This window comes from Carcharhinus amblyrhynchos, chromosome 2 (assembly GCF_965287045.1).
Source record: "Carcharhinus amblyrhynchos chromosome 2, sCarAmb.v2.hapA, whole genome shotgun sequence".
NCBI lineage: Eukaryota > Metazoa > Chordata > Chondrichthyes > Carcharhiniformes > Carcharhinidae > Carcharhinus > Carcharhinus amblyrhynchos.
The window spans coordinates 115,279,163-115,305,729 of record NC_137325.1 but is presented as its reverse complement, the minus strand read 5'-3'; the positions used below and the strand labels follow the sequence as shown (position 1 = coordinate 115,305,729).

General features: G+C 43.5%; 1 protein-coding gene across 1 annotated transcript in view; it reads right to left on the bottom strand.

The window, feature by feature from the left end:
• The window catches only part of LOC145357883 (glutamate decarboxylase 2-like), a 126,897-nt gene that overhangs the window by 26,539 nt on the left and 73,791 nt on the right, over positions 1-26,567 (bottom strand). The window contains exons 7-11 of the mRNA XM_080211444.1: positions 20,756-20,871; positions 16,322-16,401; positions 7,051-7,105; positions 3,452-3,568; positions 2,346-2,410 (exon numbers count right to left, since the gene is read on the bottom strand). Of these exons, the coding sequence (XP_080067570.1) occupies positions 2,346-2,410; positions 3,452-3,568; positions 7,051-7,105; positions 16,322-16,401; positions 20,756-20,871 (433 nt within the window). The remainder of the gene's footprint in view (positions 1-2,345; positions 2,411-3,451; positions 3,569-7,050; positions 7,106-16,321; positions 16,402-20,755; positions 20,872-26,567) is intronic.

Genomic DNA, 26,567 nt, shown 5'->3' with positions numbered 1-26,567 from the left:
GAGACATCGAGGGAGGAGATGATAGCTTGAACAACATTTAAACCCCTGAGATCTGCTGGCGTCAGACTAAGCAGGCCTGAGCAGCTCAGCCAACTGAAGAAGTTGTAAGACAGCTGCAAAGCTGATCAGGATCTTATCCTGGTTGTGGGATCCCTGTTAAAAATCAGAAGCAAAACGGACTGAGAGACCCAATCAGTGTTGCTTGAAGGAGCCACTGGAAGCTTTTCAAAAAAACGCATGGAAAACGCACCTATTCCCACCCGCACCCCCCCTTCCCCCACACATGCCACCCTGAGGCAGGATGCCTGTCTGATGCACACAGCTTGCTGGTAACTTTTAAATAAGCCCCATGGCCACATTTTGCTTGGGCACCAGATTTGCATGGACCAGGCTCAGGTTGAACACTGTGTGGATTTTGCATCTATTTTGGGTACAAGTTGAATTTCTTTATAAATGTGACATTTCTGCATTTTTTTAAGTTCTTTCTTGGGATATAAAGCATCATTGGCCAGGCTAGCATTTTGTTGTCCATCCTTACTTTCCTTTGAAAAGATGGCGGTGAGCAGTCCACATAGAATAGGTACATCTGCAGTGTTGTTAGGAAAGGGGTTGTGAGTTTTTCTGACCCTGATCCTGAAAATGCCTTTATTTGTGCCAATGTGAAATACTTATAACCAAATGATGCATTTTCTTCCACTGTATCCCATAAATTCACCAATTAGGTTGAATGATTGGTTGATGGTAACAGTATCTTTGTGATTAAACTCTAGGTGAGTCAAAATTGCTCTAACAGGTTACAAAGCACAAGCCACTAATGTTGTCATGGTATCTCACAAAGTAGAGAATTGTTTTAAGACAAAGCAGACCTCTCACAGTTACCATGAAATCTAGTGGGGAGACACAAAGTGTAAACCTAACACAATTTTAAACCTCTTATTGGAAAATATCCTTGTCACATCCAGAAATGTTGATCTTAGAGCAGGTCACCAAGACTCCTTTGACAACACCTTCCAAACTCACAACCTCTAAGGTGGCGTGGTGGCACAATGGTTAACACTGCTGTCTCACAGCTCCAGGGGGCTGGGTTCAAACCTGGCTTTGGATGACTGTCTGTGTGGAGTTTGCGAGGTCTCTGCATGTCTGTGTGATTTCTTTCAGATGCTCCGGTTTTCTCCCACACTCCAAAGATGTGCAGGTTAGGTGGATTGGCCATGCAAAATTTCCCCTTAGTGTCAGGGGGATTAGCAAAGTAAGTACGTGGGATTACGGGGATAGAGCCTGGGTGGGATTGTTGTCAATGCAGGCACGATGGGCAGAACGCCAGGGATTTTCTGATTCTAACCTGGAAGGACAAGGGCAGTAGGTGCATGGAAACATCATTACCTACAAGTCTCATCCAAGCTACCCTGATTTGGAATTATATCAGCATTCTTTCACTGTTGCTGAGTCAAAATCCAGAAACTCTCTTCCCAACAACACTATGGATGTACCTACACCAGATGTATTGCAGGCAATCAAACTGGCAGTTCACCACCATCTTCTCAAGGGCAAGCAATGATGAGCAATAAATGCTGGCTATGCTTATATCCCTTGGAAGAATTAAAAAAAGGTCACCTTAAAAGTACAGCTGATACAATAAGTTTTAGGGCACCATCAAGCAGAAAAAAATCATCAAACCTTGTCATTGCGTTCAGCCTGAAGGGACAGCAATTTGAAGGCTAATTAGAAGCATGTTCAGTTACAAACTACTTTATGGATACAAGGGAGCTGCAGAGTTGAAAATTGAGATCAGGAGTTGGATGTAGGGGTGGAAGGAACAAGCTTGGGTTGACAATGTCATTGGACCTGATCTATTATTTGAACCAGAGACCTGAGAGGGGAGGCATTGGTGGCTTCCCTGACAGGTTAAACCTGTCAGGAACAGGAGGCAGGCCCTCAAGAGGCCTGTGCTGCAGGGTTCCACAGAACTGCACTTGCTGCTCCAGGTCCTCCCCTTACCCAAGTGAAACTTCCTTTTTACAGTCGAGACTCTAGGCCCTAGTGATTTTCATTAGAAAGCAGCCTGTTAATGAGGGCCAGGCCAATAAAACTAGCCAAATTTCACTGACGCCACTTCTTGCCCTTTGGATCAAAATCAAACCCAAAAGGTTTTGAATTGTTCCAGAGTTTGAAATGGACTGGTTTTTCATCAGAAATTCAGCTGATTTTCTGGGGATCCCCTCAATATCCCACCAAGTTTGCGGTGGGAGTTTTAGTTCACCTGCAAAAATTCAGAGTTGAACTGTCTGATAATCAGCAAGTCAAAGCTTGCGAGTCAACCTGGGAAAGTCATAACATGTCTTTACCTCTCGGCTCCATTTAGTTTCCAGCGATGTTTTCTAGACATCAGTAAACCACCACCCCAGGCTGCCTGAATTAAGGCAAAGCACAAAGTGAATCACTGTTATCTCAACATTTCACCAGCACCTAAGATCAACAAAAAAAAAGTTTGGAAATGGGCTGAGGTGACGCTTGTGGAACGCTATTCATTTTGGAGAGAAGATTCTCATTTCTTTGTTTGCTGGCAATGTGAGTGAAGTAGGGCCTGCATTTAATTAAAATTTCCCTTCAAATCTAAAAAATAAAAACTTGCGATTGCTGGATTGAAGATTCAAACTGTCTCAAGCCCTTGAGTTTTTTTAGCCTCAGCAAAAATTGTGCTGGGCTAACAGGATAAGCTGATGAATTGAGCAAACCATGCAATTTAACATGGTCCACTCAATAACTCTCAGGGCAGCTCTGGCCTTGCACTGATTATATGCACAACCATAATTCCATTGTTCCACAATGGACAAAGATGGAATGGTTGAGAGATTCGGGGTGTGGCGTCTGCATTACCGTTCACATTAAGGTATGAGGAAATCAGCAGAGAAAACGAAGAAAGAATTGGAGGAAGGGCAGGTGAAGTTGGTTTTTAATGAGGTAGAGAACAAAGGGCAAGAGAAGAAAACGCTAAGGAAAGGAGAGTGGCTGAAGACAAAGATAGGAAGCTATCAAATGTGACACCAGGCTGAGACAGATACATTGATGGTACAAATTAGTTGCAATGGTAGCATCCATAGCCACTGAGTATTAATGACTCATGCTGATCTTATGCAAGTGCAAGGGGTTGTTCCATTTACAATGAAACAGCAAGGTTTAAGATTGAACACTTTTTTGGATAGAGAATATATTGGAAGTTTGAGCATGGTGGACTGCACTATTCTCCATTCAGGTATCGGAGGCACATAGGCCACCTGTATTTCTCACACCTTGCCCGGCACGTGAAGGCGATGCGAATAGTAAAGTGTTAAATTTGCACAATTTCATGTTATCAGAAATATGAACAAGATGATTCTGCAGAACTCTAATTACTCATATTGGAATATGAAGTTCTAGTGAAGGCAGTTTGTATCTGAATGGATTCACTTACATCAACATGCATCCAGATCTTGTACTTGTTACAAATGTCAGCAATAGCAACCAGTGGATCAAAGGCACCATACACTGTGGTGCCAGCTGTAGCATTTACAAAGAATGGCACAAAGCCCTGAATAAAATACAAGGAGACTGATTAAAGACAATTGCATTGAGTATTAAAATGAGGAAATAAGTGCTCTGACATCACTCCCAGATTTGAAATTGAGGGTCTGTTTGCTTTTCTGTTCTTTGCTGCACATCCCTCTCAGGTCATTGGGTTGAATTAGGGCAGGGCACAGAGAATAAAGCCTACTTCTAAGAATCCCTTAAAGGGGCTGCATTTCTAGTTTGAAGCAAGTGAGGTTACATGGTTCGTAATGTTATCTGATGCCTTATTTCTGTGACAGCCCATAGCCAGTTGCTATTGTAAGTATAGCCCCAGACCTGGAGGAGAGACACCAGCAATTCTGGGAAACATAAAAGGGGCAACATCCTGGATAACATTTCAGCCAATTTTTCCTGTGCTTCCCAGCCCTCCCCCACCTCCAATTCCTGAGACTAAACATTACAAACAATCAATGAAATATGCTGTTTGATTCGATCAGTCAATTGTTGGGGTGTACAGCCTACATACCCTGACTCGAATGGCTGATATTCACATATGATATTGCTCAATTGTAGGCAGAATGTCAGATACAAAAGCTGTACTTTGTAGTGAGTCGCAAATCAAATCAAACAGTATAATCCTTTGGTAGTTTGTAATAGGCGGAGTACAGAGCATACTTGACCAGCCCATAATTGCAAACCCTAAACCAAGCGTTTACTGTTAGATGTGATTCTATAATTGGGCAGTACTTGCTGAGAGTAGTTGCAAGCACACCAATTTAGGATAATCAGTCAAGCTTGTAGTGTGGCTTACTTACACATGCCAGAAGCAACATACATTGATACATGGTCACCTACTCTCTGAAAAAATGGAATTCTCCAAAATAGCCCACAACATTCACAATGATATCAATACCATGAAAGAAAATCCCAGCAAGAGCAGTTAATATACCAATTGACCACTTCAAAAAATGGTAGCTAAGTATCTAGATGTAAACACATCCGAATACCTCAGAAAATCAAATGTTCCTTTCACTACATAGTGTGTCATGATGTTATGAGTACAGGAAGGATGTTGGTTGTGGACAGCAGCTGGTCAAGTTTGAAGGGTAGCAATTTACCAATGGAAAAATGTTTTACATTATGGCTGGACTACCATTATTGAAATGACACAAAACTTTTCTCGGGAGATTGAACGAGTAAGGCTTAGAATTTGACCATGCTAATTGTATACGGTCTGTGGAAGGACTGAACTGTTGAGACACTTTCTTGGTCCTTGCCCTGTGTTAAATCTTCAGTATAAGAGCTGGTGAGTAATCTGCCCTCACTTTTTAACCAATTCCAGGAGATGCATGAGTATTGTATCAGGTGTCACAATCCCAATAACAACTGGTAGCTTTTTAAAAGATATTCAAATTTCCAATGACCAACATGACAGATTCAAGCTTTAAGACTTTTACTGAAACAAACAAACTAAAAACAACAATGACTAAACCTCATTCCATTTGACAACTTATATTCTAAACTACAGAATGTTTCCCCCTTTAACCTTAAAAACAAAGTTTCCCCTCAATACACAATTTTTTTTAAGCAAACACTTAATTTTTCAGCAACTAATGCAAAGCTATTCTCAGCTCCCAATAGCTTGCTTTTAGAACATAGAACATAGAACATAGAACACTACAGCACAAACAGGCCCTTCGGCCCACGAGTTGTGCCGAACACATCAACACCTACCAATCTATAGACCTATCTATAACCCCCAATCCCGTTAAACCCCATATACTCATCCAGAAGTCTTTTAAAAGACCCCAGCGAGTCTGCACCCACCACCACTGACGGCAGCCGATTCCATTCACTCACCACCCTCTGAGTGAAAAACTTACCCCTAACATCACTTCTGTACTTTCCTCCCCGCACCTTAAATCTGTGTCCTCTCGTAGCGACCATTTCAACCTGGGGAAATAGCCTCTGAGAATCCACCCTATCTATTCCTCTCAACATCTTATAAACTTCTATCAGGTCGCCTCTCAACCTTTGTCTCTCCAGGGAAAAGAGTCCCAGCTCCCTCAACCTAACTTCATAAGGCATGCCTCCCACTCCAGGCAACATCCTTGTAAATCTCCTCTGTACCCTTTCAATAGCTTCTACGTCTTTCCTATAGTGAGGCGACCAGAACTGCACACAGTACTCCAAGTGAGGCCTGACAAGGGTCTTATAAAGTTGCAGCATTACCTCCCGATTCCTAAACTCAATCCCTCGATTAACGAAGGCCAGTACACCATATGCCTTCTTGACCACATCCTCCACCTGCGAGGCCGATTTAAGAGTCCTGTGGACCCAGACCCCAAGATCCTTCTGCTCTTCAACACTACTAAGACTCTTGCCCTTGATAGTGTACTCGTTCATCCCATTGGTTCTGCCAAAATGGACGACTACACATTTATCCGCGTTGAAGTCCATCTGCCACTTCTCCGCCCAGTCCTGCATCCTATTTATGTCCTGCTGCAACTTTTGACATCCCTCCAGACCATCCACAACACCACCGACCTTCGTGTCATCAGCGAACTTACTTACCCATCCCTCCACTTCCTCATCCAGGTCATTTATGAAAATGACAAACAGCAAGGGTCCTAGAACAGATCCCTGGGGCACTCCACTGGTGACTGACCTCCATTCAGAAAAAGACCCATCCACAACCACTCTCTGCCTTTTCTTCCCTTTCCAGCCAGGAAACTGCTAATCCCCAAACTGTGAGGGTTATCCTGACTCTTCCAGCCTTATTCAAATCTTCACAAACTCAGTCTCTTCAGCCCAAACATGAGCTCCTGTGTGGTGAATAAGAACAGACTAGCCCACTCTCGCTTCCTCTGTCAGGTTTGTGCAGATTCATCAATCTGTGCCAGTCAGGGATATCTTAAGAAAACCCTACAAGCCAATACTACAATGGCTTTTAGAATGGCTTTGGCAAGAAACCCACCCCAAGCTTGTTGTCGGGCGTAATTCAGAACAGGTCACATGACCCCCAGCGTTCCTCCATTTTATCCCAAATTAAAGAGACAGTCCCAAAAAATAGAAGTCTTACAGGTTTCCTATTTGTAACGCAGGGTTAACTTACTCTGATTTCCTTTCTCTACTTTTTAACTGAAGTTTACTTTACTATTTCCCAAAATAAGACAGTTGATTTCAGTAGATTCCTCAATAGAAATGGTTAGTGGCAACCTACCAATCATATCACATATATTGGAATACGAAAACAGTGGTGTAAGCTCTCACCCTTCAGAGCCAGCTGGGCTGTTGAATTCTTAAACCAAGCACAAAATTTACCACCCGCCCCTTGACTATATGGTTGATTGGCTACAAATAGAAACATGTTTGACAGCTGACAGCTGAGTGTTCTACACTGGCACTGTGCCTAAAGAAAATTTATGCTTAATTCATAATTGAGAGAAGGAAACATGCAATAGTTTTAATTGGGGCTGTTTTCAATTAATAAAACGGACTGACCTTTTGCTTTGCTTCAAGTATCCTTCTCTCAAGGTCTGCTGGAATGATTTTCCCTCTGCAATTTTAGAAAAGCACATCCTCAAAATGTGTTACACATCTGCATCCTTAATAAAAGCAAATTAAAATCAGAGTTGTTAGTACTTCACCTCAACTCTTTCCTGAATCCAGTACATTTCTAATTTCAGCAATAGAAGGTTATATGCGCACTTGGGAGTTTAATGAGATAGTGGGGGTGGCAGGGGTGTGTGCTGAGGAGATTCTCCAACCAGTTGACAATTCATTGGGAAAAGCTATGCTTGGAACATTGAAAAATATGAGCAGCTGTTCAACACATTCATAGAGATCTTTGTGATCTCCTTAAGCCTTATGGCTCCGTTGAGAGCTCTGCACTCTGCCAGTTTTGGCTTCTTCAGTATTCCCAATTTTAATCACTCCTGCACAGGCTTCAGCTGGCAAGCCCCTAAGTTTTGGAATTCTCTCCCTAAATCTCTCTGCTTTTCTATCTCGCATTCCTCCTTTAAAACTTACCTCTTTGATTAAGATTTTGACCTTATGTCCTAACATCTCGTGTGGTTCAGTGTCAGTTTTTTGTTTGACAATGTTTGGAAAGTTCCTTAGGATGTTTCGTTACATTAAAAGCACTGTATAATTGCAAGTTATTTTGTTGAAGGAAAAACGTTTCTTGTAGAGAGTAGTCAGCATCAGTGTTACCAGCTAGAGTGAGTGCTTGATTGTTGGTGGTTAAAAGAAAATCAAATTACTGGTAGGTGGTTAATTGATTTCATTTTTGAATGACAAGAGACTTGGAAGAGTACTTTTGCAGTCAGCATCACAGTAAAACAGCCTGGGGATGGTGTCCTTGTAGCTAACATTACTCTGAGGCAGTATGGGAAGAGTGTCCTTGCAGCTAAGATTGCTCTGAGGCAGTCTGGGAAAAATGTCCTTGCAGCTAACATTGCTCCGAGACAGTCTGGGTAGAGTGTCCTTGCGGTAAGCATCGTGGTGAAGTGCTATGGGAGATTTAGCCTTCATAGAATCCCTACAGTGCAGAAGGAGTCCATTCAGCCCATCAGGTCTGCACCGAATCTCTTACTCCTTGCCCTATCCCCATGACTCCACATATTTATCCCACTAATCCCCTAACCTACACATCTTGGGACACTAACAGTCAAGTTCACATGGCTAATCCACCTAATCTTTGGACTGTGGGAGGAAAGCTGAGCACCCAGAGGAAACCAACACAGACCATGGGGAGAACATGAAATCCACACAGTCACCCGAGGCTGGAATCAAACCCAGGTTCCTGGCACTGTGAGGCAGCAGTGTTAATTACTGTGCTACCAATTTTGCAGTCAGCATTGCTGTGAAGCAGTCTGGGAAGAGTATCCTTGCAATCAGCATTGATGGGAAACAGTCTGTGAAGTGTGTTTTTGCAGTGTCACACTGAAGCAGTTTGCAATAAAGTGATGAAATAATTATGCAAAAAGATGTAAACAGGTGTGATACAGTCGGGATAATGGGAACTGAACATCCAGGGGTATTCAGTATTTTGGAAAGACAGACAAAAAGGAAAAGGTGGTAGGGTTGCATTGCTGGTTAAAGAGGAAATGAATGCAATAGTATATAAGGGTATTAGCTGAGAAACACCAGGGGACAAAAAACGTTAGTGGTGATGTTGGGGGTGGCATTAACAGGAAATTAGGGAAGCAAGTTATAAAGGAACATCTGTATTAATGGGTGACTTTAATCTGCATATAGATTGGGCAAATCAAATTAGTAACAACACTGTAGAGGAGGAATTTCTGGAATGTATATGTGATGATTTTCTGGATCAATACGTTGCGGAATCTACCCTAGAGAACAAGCCATCCTAGACTGGGTATTGTGTAATGAGAAAGGGATAATTGGCAATTTAGTTGTGCTTGATGATGAACTCTTGGGGATGAGAAACCATAATGTGATAGAATTCTTCATCAAGGTGGAGAGCGACGTAGTTGATTCTGAGAGTAGGGTCCTGAATTTAAATAAAGGAAACTATGATGGTATGAAGTATGAGTTTGCTGTGATAGATTGGGGAATGATATGTAAAGAGATGATGGTGGATAGACAATGACAAACATTCAAGCAGCACATGGGTGAATTGCAACTATTGTTCATTTCTGCCTGGCTCAAAGATAAAACTGGAAAGTTAGCCATACTAGGGCATACAAGGAAAATTAGAGAGAGTAGTGGATCCAATGAAGAGGTATACAAATTGGTCTGGAAAAATAAACAACAGACCCAAGAATCTGGAGCAGTTTAAAATTCAGCAAAGGAGGACAAAGGGATTGATTAATAAGGGGGACATAGAATATGAGAGAAAGCCTGCGGGGAACATAAAAATTGACTATAAAATCTTCCATATGTACATGAAGGAAATAAATCTGGTGAAGACAAATGTAGGCTCCTTACAGTCAGAAACAGGGGAATTTATAATGGGGAATAAAAAATGGCTGACCCATTAAATACATACTTTGGTTCTGTCTTCACAGAGGAGGACACAAATAATGTACTAGCGATGTTGGGGAACACAGTGTTTAGAGAGGAGGAAATCATTATTAGAAGAAAATGATGTGGAGAAATTGATGGGATTGAAGGTCGATAAATCCCCACGTTCTGATAATCTACCTCCCAGTGTACTTAAGGAAGTGGCCCTAGAAATAGTGGATGCATTGATAGCCATCTTCCAAGATTCTATAGACTCTGGAACAGTTCCTACAGATTGGAGGGCAGCTAATGTAACCCCACTATTTAAAATGAAGGCAACGAGAAAATAGGCAAGTCAGCTCAGTTTAGGAAAAGGGATATGTTTGACTATCCTATTTCAGAGGTGAATCTGGCTGCAAGATTGAGGGCATTAAGGTGTGTAAGGAAATTCTTACATGCAGCTGCAGATTCAAATATAGAAAACTTATTGTCCAGGTGTTACTACCATCCCACTGGTGGGAACATAGAACATAGAACACTACAGCACAAACAGGCCCTTCGGCCCACAAGTTGCGCCGATCACATCAACACCTACCAATCTATAGACCTATCTATAACCCCCAATCCCATTAAACCCCATATACTCATCCAGAAGTCTTTTAAAAGACCCCAGCGAGTTCGCCTCCACCACCACTGACGGCAGCCGATTCCATTCACTCACCACCCTCTGAGTGAAAAACTTACCCTTAACATCACTTCTGTACTTTCCTCCCCGCACCTTAAATCTGTGTCCTCACGTAGCGACCATTTCAACCCGGGGAAATAGCCTCTGAGAATCCACCTTATCTATTCCTCTCAACATTTTATAAACCTCTATCAGGTCGCCTCTCAACCTACGCCTCTCCAGGGAAAAGAGACCCAGTTCCCTCAACCTAACTTCATAAGGCATGCCTCCCAGTCCAGGCAACATCCTTGTAAATCTCCTCTGTACCCTTTCAATAGCTTCTACGTCCTTCCTATAGTGAGGCAACCAGAACCGCGCACAGTACTCCAAATGAGGCCTGACAAGGGTTTTATAAAGTTGCAGCATTACCTCCCGATTCCTAAACTCAATCCCTCGATTAATGAAGGCCAGTATACCATACGCCTTCCTGACCACATCCTCCACCTGCGAGGCCAATTTAAGAGTCCTGTGGACCCAGACCCCAAGATCCTTCTGCTCTTCAACACTACTAAGACTCCTGCCCTTGATAGTGTACTCGTTCATCCCATTGGTTCTGCCAAAATGGACGACTACACATTTATTCGCGTTGAAGTCCATCTGCCACTTCTCCGCCCAGTCCTGCATCCTATTTATGTCCTGCTGCAACTTTTGACATCCTTTCAGACCATCCACAACACCACTGACCTTTGTGTCATCAGTGAACTTGCTTACCCATCCCTCCACTTCCTCATGTAGGTCATTTATGAAAATGACAAACAGCAAGGGTCCTAGAACAGATCCCTGGGGCACTCCACTGGTGACTGACCTCCATGCAGAAAAAGACCCATCCACAACCACTCTCTGCCTTCTGCAGGCAAGCCAGTTCTGGATCCACAAGGCCAAAGGCCCTTGGATCCCATGCCCTCTCACCTTCTCAAGAAGTCTTGCATGGGGGACCTTATCAAACGCCTTGCTGAAGTCCATGTACACCAAATGTGTTCAGTCACATTTTCGAAGAACTCAACTAGGCTCGTAAGGCATGACCTGCCCTTGACAAAACCATGCTGACTATTTCTGATCATGTCAAACCTCTCCAAATGCTTGTAAATCTTGTCCCTCAGAAGCCTCTCCATCAGCTTACCAACCACTGAGGTCAGACTCACCGGTCGGTAATTTCCCGGGCTATCTCTGTTCCCTTTCTTGAAAATAGGAACTACATCCGCAATCCTCCAATCTTCCGGAACCTCTCCCGTCTCCATTGACGATGCAAAGATCATTGCCAGGGGCTCTGCAATCACTTCCCTCGCCGCCCACAGTATCCTGGGTTACATCCCATCTGGTCCCGGCGACTTATCTATCTTGATAGAATTCAAAAGTTCTAACACATGTCTTCCAGTCTTGTCAATGGTGCCACAGGTTTCGCAGTGACAAGGGCTGCATTCAGTGAATAATGGGCTACCTCCGCCGTTGTGAAACATGCAACAGGTTGAATGGAAATTCCTGTCCATTATCAACATATCAAAGTATGCAAGGGGTCATTCCATTGAAAATGCATTTCTCTTGGAAGACAACAAAGATATTCATGATAGCCAAGAAGGGGCCCCACAATAATGCCATCTATTTGGACATACATGGTGTCATTAAAGCTGAATTTAACTGCACAAGTATCTAAGTTCATAAGTTCAATAAACGCAGATTCAGAAAATGACAGCATGTCAAGATTGCCATGAGATAGTGAGGCAACAAAAGTGTTTATAACTTCCTTGAGTGGTACACTAATGAAAAAGCTTGCACGTCAATGAGCACATGGACATGGCATTACTGTTGAATGCAGGTTGCGTATAGTCTTCACAAAGGTAAAAGGAATCCATGCATGTGGAAAAGTCACTTAGACTTGATTGTAACAAACATTTCGGTGATTTATGTTGTGCACAAGATAGGCCATAATGATACATCAATCACTCTCTGTGTCATGGGCACACATACATGGTCAAAGTGAACCATGAGGTTAAATTCCATCATAATATACAGTAAGATAGCTTGTTACTCTTACACAAGAATATTTTTGCAATTTGCTTTCAAGCAGCACTGCGTCCTCATGCTTGAACTTGGACCTTCAGAGACAAATTTAGAGTTTTCAATAAGAACTGTGCATTTTGTCAATATAGTGATATATTGTTTTAGATATATTATATACATATATAGATATATTAACAATATACTTCTTATAGAACATAGAACATTACAGCACAGCACAGGCCCTTCGGTCCCCAATGTTGTGCTGAACTATGTCCAATCCCAAGATCAAGCTACCCCACTCCCTATAATTCTGGTGTGCTCCATGTGCCTATCCAATAACCGCTTAAAGTGTCCAACTCCATTATCACAGCTGGCAGTCTATTCCACACCCCAACCACTCTCTGAGTGAAGAATCTACCTTGGACATCCCTCATATATCTCCCACCATGGACTTCATAGTTATTCTTAAGGATAACTATCCCAGTCCCTTTGTCACGTTACAACTATGCGCGCCTAGGTTGACCTTAAGGACTCTCAATCCCTCTATAACTGTCTACTACAAGCCTACTTTCAACCAATTTAAGATGATCAGTTGGGCTTACAATATGGTCACATACATTTGCTAGAATCTGCATATATTCACATGTTTACCTGTCCTCTGCAGGCAGAGGGAATATACCCATGTGTCTTTTTGAATTTAACAGATGAGTGGAAGGAATATTTCTCTGGTGCATTCTGCATGGCAACACCTCAACCAATCAGAGTTGACTTGCCAACAATCAGCATTCTTTTCATATGTAGCTTAACTGTTTGCTTCCTTTGAAATTTGGTATTCTTGCATTTGTCCCGATGAATGCAAGATGAAAAATCTCTATTTCTTCGTCCTATAACAAATTGGGCTTTGTCTGGGCAGCTCGACATGAAGCTTTTAAATTTAACATTGCTGCAAGGTTAAATTCATCATTTTCTTTTCTTAACAATAAGCCGGCAGCCTGAAATCAAATTGGTTGCCATAGTGATTTGCAGTGATAATTAGAGAACAAATGTAGAGTCATTATGTACCATTTTAAGCCACTTTGTGATGATGATTCACTCCCCTGTGACATCTAAGTTCCACATGCAGGATCACAGTTTACCACATAGAATTTATTATCTCTTTGCTCCTTACTCTAAGGTATTTATACAGCTCTGGACTCTGTTGGCCATTGTCATGCTGCTCTACCTTGTATGCATTGTGTTTTAGAAAGGCACATACTGTGGAATCTGGTGCTGACACATCGAGGGTAAAAACTCTGATAATTAGCTCCAAAGGTGGCACGGTGATATAGTGGTTAGCACTGCTGTCTCACAGCACCAGGGACAATGGGTTCGATTCCTGGCTTGGGTCATTGTCTGTGTGGAACCTGCACGCTCTCCCTGTGTCCGCGTGGGTTTCCTCCAGGTGCTCCAGTTTTCTCCCACTTTCCGAAAGACAATGCTGAATAGGTGTGTTGGCCATGCTAAATTCTCCTTCAGTGTTCCCAAACAGGCGCCGGAGTGTGGCAACTAGGGGATTGTCACAGTAACTTCATTGCAGTGCTAATATAAGCCCACTGGTGACACTAATAAATAAACTTAAACTTAGATCTGAGCCAGGAGACAGAGAATCCTGTCTCTGCATCTTCCAGGTATACACTGAGATATGTTCCAGCAAGAAATAGAGATGATTCCATTTTTCTTTACAAGAATCTGAAGTCACCAACCTAGAATAGGTTAGTTAGAGAAATGGCCCTACATTTATGGAGTTAGTAAGGTTCGTTGTTACCATTTATCAAAACCAAGGAATGCAGGGGATTTATTGCTCTCATTATGAAAACCGTCCCCTGTTCATTCATGTATTTTATGTAAAATAAATCAGTTCTTGGTTTGAAACTGTTCCTCATCTTGATAGTTTGGTTTTCAGTTCACATTTAGTAAAGAAAACAATTGTGATTCCTTGTGTGACATTTCAGGATACAGAGCAGGGATTCTCTGTAATGCCATAAGGGTTACACTATTAATGAACTAGACATTAGACACTGAAAATGCACTTCAAATCATTGGGGCCAGGAGGTCTGCTCACAGAAATAATAGGTTGCACTGAAAAAGCTTTGTCTGCAAGAAGTGTGTCCAGCTGCAACTCCTCACAACCACATTGTTTGGTTGGAGCGGCAGGTGGTCGCATTGCTGAGCGTTCAGGGGGCAGAAAGTGTGGTAGACACTAGTTACAGGGAGGCAGTCACACCACAGGTTCAGTCAGGTAGATGGGTGACTACCAGGAGGGGCAGGCAGGTAAGGCAGGAGTCTCCTGTGGCTATTCTCCTTTCAAATAGGTATACCGTTTTGGATACTGTTGAAAATACCAGCAGCAGCCAGACCTATGGCACCATAACTGGTTCTGTTATAGAGCAGGATTGGGCAAAGAGCAAGTGATCACTAGTAATAGGGGACTCACTAGTTAGAGGCACATTTAGGTGTTTCTGTGGCTGTGATCGAGACTTCAGGATGGCGTGTTGCCTCACTGGTGCTAGGGTCAAGAATGTCCCTGAGTGGTTGCAGGGCATTCTTAAGGGGGACGGTGAGCTGCCAAAGATCATTGTACACATTGGCACCAATGATTAGGTAGGAAAAGGGTTAGGCAGAAGACTAAAGTGCAGGATCCCGAGGGTAATAACTTCTGGACTACTGCCGGTGCCATGTGCCAGTGAGAGTAGGAATAGGAAGATTAGGCCAATAAATGCGTGGGTTGAGAGCTGGTGGAGGGGGCAGAGATTTAGATTTGTGGACCATTGGGATCCCTTCTGGGGCAGGGATGACATGTTCAAGAAGGACTTGGAATGTAGTGTTCAATTCTGGTTGCCACACTACCAGAAGGATGTGGAGGCTTTAGAGAGAGTACAGAAAAGATTTACCAGGACGTTGCCTGGTATATGGAGAGCATTAGCTTTAAGGAGAGATTGGAGAAACTTGGTTTGTTCTCACTGGAACGACAAAGGTTGAGGGGCAACCTGATAGAAATCTACAAGAATTTGAGAGGCATGGACAGAGTGGATAGTCAGAAGCTTTTTCCCAGAGTGGAAGAATCAATTACTAGGGGACTCAGCTTAAAGGTGCGAGGGGCAAGGTTTAAAGGAGATATACCAGGCAGATTTTTTACACAGAAGGTGGTGGGTGCCTGGGACTTGTTGCCAGGGAAGGTAGTGGAAGTGGATATGGTAGTGACTTTTAAGGGGCACCTTGATAAATACATGAATAGGATGGGAATAAAGGGATATGATCCCCGGAAGGGTAGAGGGTTTTACTTCAGTCGGACAGCATAGTCGGTGCAGGCTTGGAGGGCTGAAGGGCCTGTTCCTGTGCTATAATTTTCTTTGTTCTTTGACGGGTTACACCTGAACTGAAGGGGTCCAATATCTTGGTGGGAAGATTTGCCAGAGCCACTAGTCTGGCAGGGGGTGAGACCTAAAGCAGTAGGGAGACAGAAGAGTAGGTTGAGGACAGCACAGAAGTTAAAGAGAGCACATTAAATAGTAAAGGCAATTCAGTAATCCTAGTAGCAGACAGATCAGGCAAAAGCAGAGCAGTGAGCAAGGGAAGTCCAGATTAAACTGCATTTATTTCAATGTAAGAGGCCTATCAGGCAAGGCAGATAAACCCAGGGCATAGATAGCTATGTGAGACTGGGATATTATAGCTTTACTGTTTGGCCCTCGTGTCTGCACTGACTCTCTGAAGAGTACCTCACCTTGGCCTACCCATGCATGCTCTTTGTTGAAATACTGCCTTGTTCCCTTGAAGTTAAGGGCGAGGAGGTGAGGGACTTACTGGGACAATACACAGTAATGGTTTTAGGATTTAGGGTATCAAAGGTTGAGCTTGAGGCATGGCTGTGTAGATCGGTTTGTGCAGAGATGTCATGGTGAATGTACTGTATAGTCAGAGCTTTGAGCAAATAAACATGCAGATTGTGGAACAGCAGAGGCCTCTCATTTGGTTGAAAGCAAAAACAGGCTCTCACTGTTTGAGGAGTGGAAAACTCTGCAGGCAATGTATAATGTAACCTACCTGACATCACACTTGATCAGAACCACTCCATCTGTCCCAATCCCCAGAGCTGCTGCTGCTTTCTTTATTGAAAAATGACTCTGTAAGCATCAACACACAGAATAATATCAATAGGATTCTCGTTACTACACATGACAGCGATAAGGTTAATTGTATAATTGTTCAGGGTTATTTTTATCCTTCCTGTTCTCTTCTATTAAAGATATGGATTTGTAACTTTTGAGCTCCTTTGATACTTTCCCAAGTGACCGTTCTTTGGGTTTAACTTGAGACTTTTCAACATCAGGGGGCATTGTATCCAAAATACAATCCTCGCATCCCGCTGCGCTGATATTTTACCTTGATGGGCTGGGAAATTTAAGCATGATTTCCACTGGGCGTCCAGCCTCAAGTGAGTTTCCCAGTGTCGGATTTCCAGTGCCATTAGCTGTGTGCCAGTAATAGACGTGGAATTGCATTAGGTATTCAAGACGGCATTTCAATACAATTTAAACATCAGTAGCAGGCCTGAATTCTGCCGGGAGTACTTCACTCCAATAGGGATTACTGTAGCTCCCCACTAACGGGAAGCTGACAGCCCAACCCTGCTGGAGTGAAGGGGGTGGGGGAGGCAATTGGGCCCCCTAGAGGGTTGGGCGCTAGGGGGATGCACCCTGGGCATTGGAGCCTTGGCAGTGCCTGCCTGGGTCCTCTGGCACTGCCAATGGGGCAAAGTGCCAACACTCAGGGGACACCTTGGCACTGCCCATCAGGCGTAGGGCAGTGCCAAGAGGCAGGGCCTAATGGAGTAAGGCCTAATGGGGTGGGGGCTTTGGGGGCAATTGGTGTGGGTGAGGGGTCCCACTGCTGCTCTGCATTTTGGGATCGCGAGCAGAGGGAGGGAGGCAAGCGATCAGGGTTGGCCATCAGGGTGGAAGGGGCTGATGCAGCCTGCAGGGATGGGGGTCGGACCTGCAGGGGATAGGTGTCAGCACTGCTGGTTGGGGGAGGGAGGGGAGTTGAAATCGGGAAATTGGGGTCGAAGGGGAGGAATGATCGAGGCGGGCTGCGGGTGGGGAGGGATCGGGGCTGTGCCTGGGCTTACTTTGGGGGCCAGCGATTAGCGATCTGGCCATTGTGCGGACAGAGGATCGGCAATGCAGAGCTCACAGGGGTTGCGGGACTCACCAGTGATCGAACTGGCCAGCAATCGGGAAGCTGGCAGACTTGGACCATCACTCATGTGCCAGTCTCAGTGCTGACAGATTGACGTATGTGCAGTGGCCCACTCAGCGATATACTGCCAGCCACCCGGATGGGAATAGGCCCTGCCCTCTGATTTCCAATGTAATTTACATTGGTGCAGTCAGCACTGCACAGAGTGTGGGAGATTCCTCTCTGAACTCCCACTGAAAAAGTCAACGCAAATTCAACATTTAGAATTCTTTTGGGAGAATTGCCCCCACTATCCAAGGTTTTGCATATCTTCACACTCTTCCTTCCCCTTGGAGAAGGTGTGGAGTGTCAAGAGTGTTCTGCATACGGAACAACAGCTTGATGAACTGCAACGTGAACACCCTTTTCATGGGCAACAATCCCTGAGGTGGGACTTGAACATTGGCTTTTGTACCAACTGTTCCTCACAAAAAAATAGGAGGAACAAATAGTTATAAAAACATGCAACAAATCTCAAGATTAGTAAGGCTTGCATTACTGAAGAGAACGGCAATAGTAGATTAAAATCTTTGACTGAGGTCCACATTTTCCTCTGCATGTTAAGTCTTTTTTTAACTGTAGATATGAGATAGGCAGGAATAAATTGGCAATGACCTATTTCAATGGTAAGTTTAGGGAGAAATAAATAAGTTCTCCCTCAGTGTACCCACACAGGTGAGTGCGGTGGCTGGGAGATTTTCACAGTAAGTTCATTGCAGTGATTGATGCAAACCTGTTTATGCCATTAATTAAAAAACTTTAAATTGCCTGCTTCTGATTTGCTGCCATATATATTTATCTGATTAAGCATGGTTTGGGCGCTGAATTTCCAAGGAGTTCATCTGATTATCCACTTTTCAGAATATCAATCTACGTACTGGACAAATTACGTCAGAGGCTTTGTACTTCATTTCTTCACTGTTTCCTCAAAGACAAGGTTAGAGCAAATGATTTGGAGAACCCCAGTCAAATTTAACCCAGGACTTTTAATTACTTATAGACAGATAGGGTGGATTCTCGGAGGCTATTTCCCAGGGCTGAAATGGTCGCTACGAGAGGACACAGGTTTAAGGTGCTGGGAAGCAAGTACAGAAGTGATGTTAGGGGTAAGTTTTTCACTCAGAGGGTGGTGAGTGAGTGGAATCGGCTGCTGTCAGTGGTGGTAGAGGTGAACTCGCTGGGGTCTTTTAAAAGACTTCTGGATGAGTATATGGGATCTAATGGGATTGGGAATTACAAATAGTTCTATGGCTTGGTAGGTATAGATGTGATCGATGCAACTTGCGGGCCGAAGGGCCTGTTTGTGCTGTAGTGTTCAATGTTCTATGTCCTACTTAGATATTTAAGCTTGAATTTTACTGTGCCAGGGTGGAACCTCTGCCCACCACGACTGCTGAGAGCTGGAGACTGGGTCTGGGCAAGAATGGCCATACCACAGCTTCTTGCTTCCTTGACTGACAAATTACGTGGCATAACTCCAGAGACTGAAAGACATGAGACATTTTGGAACCCTGAAATCTCACAACATTGGGGAAGTGGGATTGGGAGAGGAGAGCAGAGAGGCACTAGATCAGCTGCTCCCTTTCACTGGAATTTTACTGTCCAGCCCATCATGGGAACTGGGCGAGTGGTGAACCACGGAAAGGTCTATTGACCTCGGGCAGGACTTTACGGTTTCGGGGCAAGCGAAGCTGTAAAATCCCGAATTTAAATCTGAGATGGATAATGTTTTGTTAAGTAAAGGTTTTAAGAGATACGGGCCAAAGGCAGGTATATTGAGTTATCCCACAGATCAGCCATGATCTTATTAAATGGTAGAACAGGCTTGAGGGGCTGAATGGCCTACCCCTGTCCCTATGTCCCCAAGATGTATCCATAGAGTTGTAGGTACTTTCAGTATCACAAAAACCAGGGGCCCAGCCAGTGACACTGTACACACCAGTTCGATCAATGCTTGGGAGTAGCTGATCCACGTACCACCACTGGGATAAGTCTGCATATTGCCAGCTCCCAAGTATCTGAATAAGTCAGTAATGTCCTATGAGAGTGATGTCAAAATTGGCCATCACTATCACTTAGCATAATTCATCTGTGAATCTGAATTGATTGTACTCTCATTAACCATGTCCCTCATCAACTCCAAGAATTTTCATGCTTAATGAATGATGCAGCTGCCAGCACTTTTCTTCCTGAATTTCTTCATGCCCTTCCTTCTCTGACTTGTGTCAGTTGGAGCTGGAACAACTGATATGGCAGCTCAAGGACCCCACGTACATTATCTCCAACCAACAGATGCATTATGGTCTCAGTGCGAACTAAAGACGTTTCACCCACTACGAACCTCTACTAAAGATTCACCCCTAGTGAGTCCATGAACAGCTTCCTCACTGGCACCCTCAGTGAAGGAGTAATTTTAAAATTAATTCCAGCATTGATGAGACAAGCTCCTGTTGAAATATCTCGTGTTGTTTTGTGTGTATCTATTTCTCTGAATGTACGAATGGGCTTTTTAGTGGAAGTGGGCATAAGGTTAGTGATTTTATTGCTATCTGATTCTTAATTGCTCATTGGAACCGTGATTGGGTTATTAAATAAATTAATTTCTTTCTATTAAAGGAAGCTAATGTATTAACTCTAATGTTGGTTGGTTATTATCTTGTGATGGGGCTAAATAAAAAAATTAGTTAAATTAATGTCATAGAGTCATAGAAGTTTACAGCATGGAAACAGCCCTTTGGCCCAATTTGTCCATGCTGCCCTCTTTTTAAAATCACTAAACTAGTTCCAATTGCCCGCATTACCCTTTTATACCCAGTACCCATGTAACTGTCTAAATGCTTTTTAAAAGACAAAATTATATCCACCTCTACTATCATCTCTGGCAGCTTGTTCCAGATATTCACCACCCTCTGTGTGAAAAAATTGCCCTTCTGGACCCTTTTGTATCTCAATGATTTAATTAAATATAGGCATTGGAAAAGTATTGTTTTAGGCTGCAGCAGGAAGATAGCTAGCTGTACTGTATAATCCAGATGACAGTTTGCTGAGGGAACTGTTCATGCAGGCAACAATCTATTCCCTAAATAATTATCAGGAATTGCTTAATAGAAAACAGTAACAATGGATAGTTTTTGGATTATGGATTGTGACATGGATGGGATGGTATAAGGGGCCCCCAGTGTAGTATATATTGTAGATATCTATTAAGACAACGAGAATATGAAACAGTAAAAGCCGTACGTGTTCCGACGTGAAGGCAATCAGTTTGGGAATAGCAGCCATTCCTTTCTCTTTAACTTCAGGAAACAGCTTGTAGCGGGCAATTAGCAAGGCGTACATATTCGATATGGCTCCACCTGAAAAAGAATATGACATACTCATCAGTTTCCATTATAAATCTTTTAGAGACTAACAATTCTTGCTGACAAACTGTCAGGATAATTCATTTACTGCATTTACAGAAAATGTCAGCAGCAGCTTGCCTCAGATTTGATGCGAACACTGTTTCCACCATTTTGCTCTTTGGAATCGCCTGTCCCAAGTGGCTAATGCTGTCTTGATAAAACAGTTCATGTTTCTTGGAGTTATCAAGACTATCTTGTCCTGTGTCTTGTTGGCATCATTTTTTCACCACTTATTTTATGGATAACAATATGAGTTATACTAATGCTTGGATTGTTCTTTTCTTTACACCAGCTAATTTTATATGTCCACTCCTCGAGATTTTCTGCCTTATACTTAGTCTCATTCTATACTCTGGAAACTGACAGCTCATGTTATGCCAAATGTAACTGTCAATTTTCTTCATCATTAGCTACAAGCCGATATCGATATGAAAAATAAGAATAACGAATGTTGAATGGAATATCAACATAAAGAAACAATGTCAGGTTCTATCTCAATACCTACTTTCAGCTGTTCTCTGGAGTGTGACAGTCGATTGTCCATGCCTTTGCTTTTGAGGTCACTGCCACATTTACATTGGGCCAGTGAGCTGTAATTCACCAAACAGGAATCCCAAGGCTACTCACCAAATCCAGGCTGGATAATATTGGACCACTCCATCTGGCAGCAAGATTAACATACAGTGGCTGGGTTGGTTCTGATCATCATTGGGGTAGGGGAGCTGAGGATTTTATGGGGAATAGGTCATTTCATGCACCACCAGGCCTCCCAAAAATAGATTCAAATTTGTCTTTGGTGAGCTTTTTTATTCCACCATCCCTGGAACTGGCTGGAATATATGTGACACGTTCTCCAACTAGTTCCAACCTCAGCTGACAACTGGGGTCCTGGAACTCTCAGGTCTTACTAAGAAGGGTCGACTGCCTGAAGCAAACAGATACTTTTGGAGTCCAGCTGTAGACTCCTTTTATAGCAAGTGAATGAATGCTAAGTCAATGCCCAATGCCACATGCTCCAAAACAGTTGGGGTTTTGTGAAGTTTGTTCACAATTTATGGGTTTCCAGCTGTGTTGGTGTCAGATAATAGTCCACAGTTTAAATCAGAATATAGTAAGAAGTCTCACAACACTAGGTTAAAGTCTGACAGGTCATAAATCAGAAGAGTTTGAAATAGTCCTGAAGAATGGATTCAAAAACACTCTAATACACCATATCAGCCAGCCTAAAGTAATGCTGTATAAAGAAGTGTGCAGATATAAGATTTCATGAGGAGATATCTGTGGATCTCTGGATTCTCTTCCTTAAAAGTCAGTGGGAAAACAGAGTTTTGAATATTTTTATGGCAGTGCATCATAGATTCTTGATTAACAAGAGGGTGAAAGGTTGTGGGGGTAGGCAGCAATGTAGGGTTGAGGTCACAATCAGATAAGCCACAATCAGATTGAATTATCAGGCTAAAGGGGCTGAATGGCCTATTCTTGCTCCTAATTCGTATGTTTATATGATTGCCGAGTCTTTGCAGACAGATTTACTAGGTGATAAGCTAGGTACTAATTCCCATGTTTCCCGAGGCTAGAAAATTTTCTGTTTGCTTAAAGATTAACCCACAGAACACTATAACTGAACACTAGTGAAGGCTCTGCCTTCTCAACCTTGCCCCTCACCTGAGGTGCGCTGACCCTCAGATTAAATCGCTATCATCAACTCACCCCCACAAAGGGGAAAGTGGCCAATGGTCATCTGGGACTATGCTGCCTTTTCCTTTATCTTTTTAATCACCTTATGACTTAGGGTTTAAACATGCTCAGAGGACATTTGTTTGCTTAAGCCTAATGTCAGTAAGAGAAGAGTAAGACAAAGTGAAGATGAGTCATGATACACTAGGCTTGGAATTTATTGAAAACTAGGGAGTTCAGAGCTGGGTAGAAGATCAAGGAAGAGAAAAGATCAAGGAAGAAAAATGCTGAGGTGATAAGGTGAAGTATGTGATTGGAGCTTTTGTAAAGACACACTTACGTATCTAATGAAGATAGGAGAGAAATTTTGTCAGTGTCGTATAGATCATTTGCTTGAAGAGAAAATCAAACAAAGAGAGAGCATGAGAAGACTTGCGCTCCAAATTTCTCCTACGGGTAATGAATGAAAATCAGAAAGCAACTGAAAGCCCCCAAAAAACTGGGGGAGGGATTTTCTGTGGAACCAGCTGCATGCTTCGTGGTGGCGAAAGCAGCCTGCCATTGGCCAGCAGTAGGACCAACTGGTCCCGCCTGTAAACGGGGTTTCCCGTTGAATGCACCACTCATCTCTAGGAAGCCTACGATGGGAGTGAGGCATTGACAAGACAGGCCATTCCTGCCAGCACGAACAGCCAGAAAGTTCCGGCCTAAATGTTTGCCGGTATTGAAGAATCCACCAACTGGGAAAATTTCAGGTTTGACACACTCAGAAATGTTGAAAAAACAGAATCAAACCAATGGAAAAGGAAAGAGGTGCCCAGGCACAAAAAGAATGAAGTTAGATAGGTTAATTGACAGCATTTAGAAAGGAAGAGGGCGTAAAATCATTTTTTTCTTAATTTTTTTCAAACAAAGGTATTTCTTAAAAGTGGTGTTAAGGGAATTTATTTTACAGGCAGATTACTCTGGTAATTTTGGACTAATATACATTTTAGGTGTGTTGACACTACTATGAAAACAAGTATGTCATCCGGCCTGTCAAATTTCAGATATTACTGATGTTGATTAGTTTGAGACATTTCATCCACATACCATTTCACCTTTTAATATAGAAGTTATTTTTCTTCAGGTGGGGAGGGAGTGTATTATATTGCAAGATCTGAGCATTTTGTTATATTGTCCTTTCTACTGGGGAGGTTGAAATAAAACTCATTCAATAATGGCTGCCTGCATGTTTGAGCCTTGGGGCCCTATTTTACCATTGCCTCGTGACCGTTTTCGGTCAGGTGAGGGGCCATTATCGCGATCCACACCCACGTCTGTGCAGATTGCCACTTTACTGAAACCTGAGAATGACAGTGGTCTGCTTCATGCCCAAAATGGGCACATCGGCGATTTAAATGCATTTGCTTGCATTTAAATTGAACTAACGAACTGCCGGCCCAACTTTATCAGCATTTCCTCCTTTACCATCATGTTTGCCAATCAAGAACTGCGCCATAATGGACCTGCTGAATAAAAGTCTGAATCGGGCGGTCCAGCTTCTGAAGAGTGCGTTCAGTGTTTCCGATGACTCTCTGACTCAGATCAGTGGTGGGAGGTGGAGGAGGGAGGCAGGTCAGATCATTCTCTGGTTGTGGGGAGGGAGGGAGGGGAGTAAGGTTAGATCATTATCTGGCTGGGGGGAAGGAGGGGGCGGGTCAGATGTATCTCTCGCGGGGAGGGTCGAGAGGGCCAACCATTGTCTAGTTGTGGGGGAGGAGGGCTCATCGTTGTCTAATAATGGGGGGTGGGGGGGTGGTGGAGGAGGAAGTGGGTCAGATGTTCCTCTGGAGGGGAGCGGGAGTGAGGCCAGACCATTCTCTGGGGGGAGTGGAGTGAGGCCAGATTGTTGTGTTGGGAGGGGAGGAGGGAGGCAGGTAAGATGTAGCTCAGGAGGGGGAGGGAGGCCCGATCGCTCACTGGTAGAGGGGGAGGGGGCAGATGGATCTCTGGTGGATGCAGCAGGGGAGTCCGCTGCCATCCTGAGGGCGATCAGTGGGGAGGGAAGGGGGGCGGGGGTGGCGATAGGTCTAGGTTGCGGGGGTGGTGGATAAGGGGGACAGTGATGTGTGTGGGTAGTGAGGGGGTGGGTAAGTGGACAGTGATATGTGTGGGTAGTGAGGGGGTGGGTAAGTGGACAGTGATATGTGTGGGTAGTGGGGGATGATGGATAAGCGTGTGCACCATCACTCCTGCTTTTCGCTCCCGGGCCAATTTCTCTGCTTTCTGCAGTCCAGAAGCAAGCTGACACAGGCACGCCTTTTCAAATTTTTTTCCAACTGCACATGCGCCGTTAAGAGTTCTGATCATTTCGGCCGCGCTAAGCCCCGCCCACAGCATGAATGGGACTGCAGATGGCTGGGTGCATAGAAGCAGATTTCTAAGTCAGATTACACCCAGATTCAGCACTTAGAATGAAAATGAAATCAGGCCCTTAGTACAATATATCAAAAAACAAGTTTTTAAAGGACAGACACTCATTGTTAACTTCCCAATTTCTAAACAAAAACCTCATTTTTTTCTACAGGGCAAATTAATTCATCAGCCCTGTTAGAATTTCAAGAGCTGACAATGCACCTTTTCAAACCTCTTAAACCTGTGTAAGTAAACATTGTGCAATTGGCAACAGAAATCAGAGAGTCAAATCTGTCAATCAAGCAATGTTTTCTCTGCAGCTCAGGTGTTAGTGTATCTTATGAATGTGTGGGATCTTGGTCATGAATACATAATGAGGCTTGTCTGAGATTCCAGAAGTCCATTGGGTTGTTTCCAGGTGGGTTGGGCACAACACAAAAGACTATATAAGAAAGCCAAACTTGTCATAAGCCTAATTCACCCAGTCATTGAGGTCACACCATCCCCCTACCCAAATAACATCCCCTACAACTTATTCCACAGGCTAAACTGAACACCCCCCCTCCCCACATGCCCCTGCTTAGATAGGCCAACTGCCTTCCCTGCGACTACCGGGCAGTTGCCATGGGATTACAAACAGTTGGCTTCTGGATGCTTGATCAGAGGTGGCACCTGCTCCTAGTGCTGCCATTGGCACTTGCTGCCTTCTTATAAAATGAAGCCAAAGTAAATAGTCTTCTCACTCTCCTTGACCTGATTTCAGATGGATCAGTCTAAAAAAAACACTCGGTGTTATTTATAGTTGGCAATAGCAGTGCCAGTACCTTTAGGGTACAGATTGCAATTATGAAGATTCCTTTGAACTGAATTACAGGCAGCTATAATAAAACTAAAAATAGTTCCTTCTAAAAATTAACTATCCACTTGTAGCACTGCCACTTTTGCCATCTCCTCAACCCAACAGAGCCCTGCCACTGCCTCATCAACTGGATGTGATGAGTAAGTGATTTGGGTCCTCGATAAGTCTGACTGGCCAATAGGAAATATGCTTAGTAGGAGATATGCTAATAACATTTGAGGCAAGGTCCTTAAATATCTTTAAGGGCAGAAGTAAATCGAATCTTGATAAGCAAGGAGGTGAAAGGTTATTGAGGGTAGGCAGGATTGTAAAGTTGAAGTTAAAATCAGATAAGCATGATTTTATTGAATGGGGCGGCATGGATGCACAGTGGTTAGCACTACTGCCTCATCGCACCAGGGACCTGGGTTTGATACTAGGCTTGGGTAACTGTTTGCATGTTCTCCCCGTGTCTGTATGAGTTTCTCCCACAGTCTAAAGATGTGCAGCTCGATGTCTTGAGATGTGTAAGTTAGAGGAATTAATGGGGATAGATGGGGAGGTGGGCCTGGGTAAAATGTTGGAGAGTTGGCTTTGACTCGATGGACCGAATGGTCTCCTTCTGCACTGCAGGATTCTATAAAAATGACAGAGCAGGCTCAAGCGGCATACTATTCCTAATTTGTATGTGCATATGCTCCTAGGTCATAAGAAAGGTATTTACTCATTCAAAATC